This window comes from Sinocyclocheilus grahami, unplaced genomic scaffold (genome assembly GCF_001515645.1).
Source record: "Sinocyclocheilus grahami isolate Dianchi unplaced genomic scaffold, SAMN03320097.WGS_v1.1 scaffold3561.1, whole genome shotgun sequence".
NCBI classification, from domain to species: domain Eukaryota; kingdom Metazoa; phylum Chordata; class Actinopteri; order Cypriniformes; family Cyprinidae; genus Sinocyclocheilus; species Sinocyclocheilus grahami.
Window position 1 is genome coordinate 9725 of NW_015508665.1, and position 1315 is coordinate 11039.

The following is a 1315-nucleotide window of genomic DNA, read 5'->3' on the forward strand; positions in this document are numbered from 1 at the left end:
AATTTAGTTTACTAGTCTGGAGTCTCAGACAAAGACACCCTTACAAAGGTGCACACTGCACAGTAAAGCAAAGTGTGGCCCATACATATGCAAATACATTTACACACAAACACAGTAACTGTGCTCGATCTGAATGGTTAAAGTGGTCTGGAGGCAAAGACAGATCAATGCCTTCCAACACTTTATGAGATTATAAAGTCCAACAGAGGCCATGGCTCTCATATCCTTTACCCACATGCTTATGGGAAGTGAACTTCTCTACAGCAAAGTTTCAGTGTAAAAACAGTCAATGTCTGTGCAAACTGATGATTTCCAAACCTATAATGATAAAAGGTGTGTAGGAGAGGAAATGTTAATATCACACAATGTTTTACATATCAACATTCTAAACTGTGATAGCAAAACAAGTTTAACTGTGGCTTATGGTTTTCCTGCTTCTGACAGCACTGACAGGGCAGTTCTCTACAATTACTGCCTAAAAACCACTGAGACACAACATCGTCTTACGTGTTTTCAGTAACTAGGGATGGAAATCGTAAGAGATTTAGTGAGTCTGGTTCTATTGCCAGGTTCTTCTTAATGCTTCTAGTTCCTTAATGGTTCAATTAACTTATCTTTTAATACTTTTGAGTAAGAAATATTTGAGACAAAAAAAGTCATTATTATTGCATTTTCCACCTTCTGTAGTATATTGGCAAAAATTATGATTTCAGATTTCATATTTTTGGTTCATTTCGAGATCAGACACGATGAAAGTAATAACTTGTAGTTCAGTAAGTAAGTCTGATTATTTCAGCAACAGCTATTAATTAATTTAGTAATAATATTCAATGTTTTTGATTTACTAAATAGATAATAAGAGTCATTCGTTTTAGAACTGGACATTAGTTGCTGTAAGTTTCGTGCAGTAGATTCAGTTGTGGAGTTTTTGTCCACATAGGTGAAAGAATGCACAAAAACTGAATGTTATGGTAATCATACTATTCTGATATTTTTTAAATACAGTATGTGAAACTTAACTGGGCCAATTAGTAGCCCCTGAGGAACACCATGCTGCCATATTTGATAAAATTGCATGTTTAACATGTAACGACTTCAACAGAAGTATTAAAACAAAGGGAGGCCATGTAGAATTAAGAGCCATTTAACGATACATTGACAGGGTGAAAGAAATTAAGATGGGTAGGTACCTGAGGGTTATCCATGTACCACACCAGGCTGCCCTCCGTTGTGTCCAGAATGAAGTAGCGACGTAAAAATTTGCCGCTATTCTCCATTTCCTCTATGTCTAGAAAGCCACAGATCCGATTCTGAC

The 1315-nt window shown here is 36.2% G+C and overlaps 1 protein-coding gene across 1 annotated transcript in view; it reads right to left on the reverse strand.

Annotated features, from left to right (window-relative positions):
- LOC107576347 (pleckstrin homology domain-containing family A member 1-like) overlaps positions 1–1310 on the reverse strand; it is a gene marked incomplete at its 5' end in the record, with an annotated part of 10909 nt that extends 9599 nt beyond the window's left edge. The window contains one exon of the mRNA XM_016262541.1: positions 1191–1310. Coding sequence (XP_016118027.1) covers positions 1191–1310 — 120 coding nt within the window. The remainder of the gene's footprint in view (positions 1–1190) is intronic.
- Positions 1311–1315: the final 5 nt, after the last annotated feature.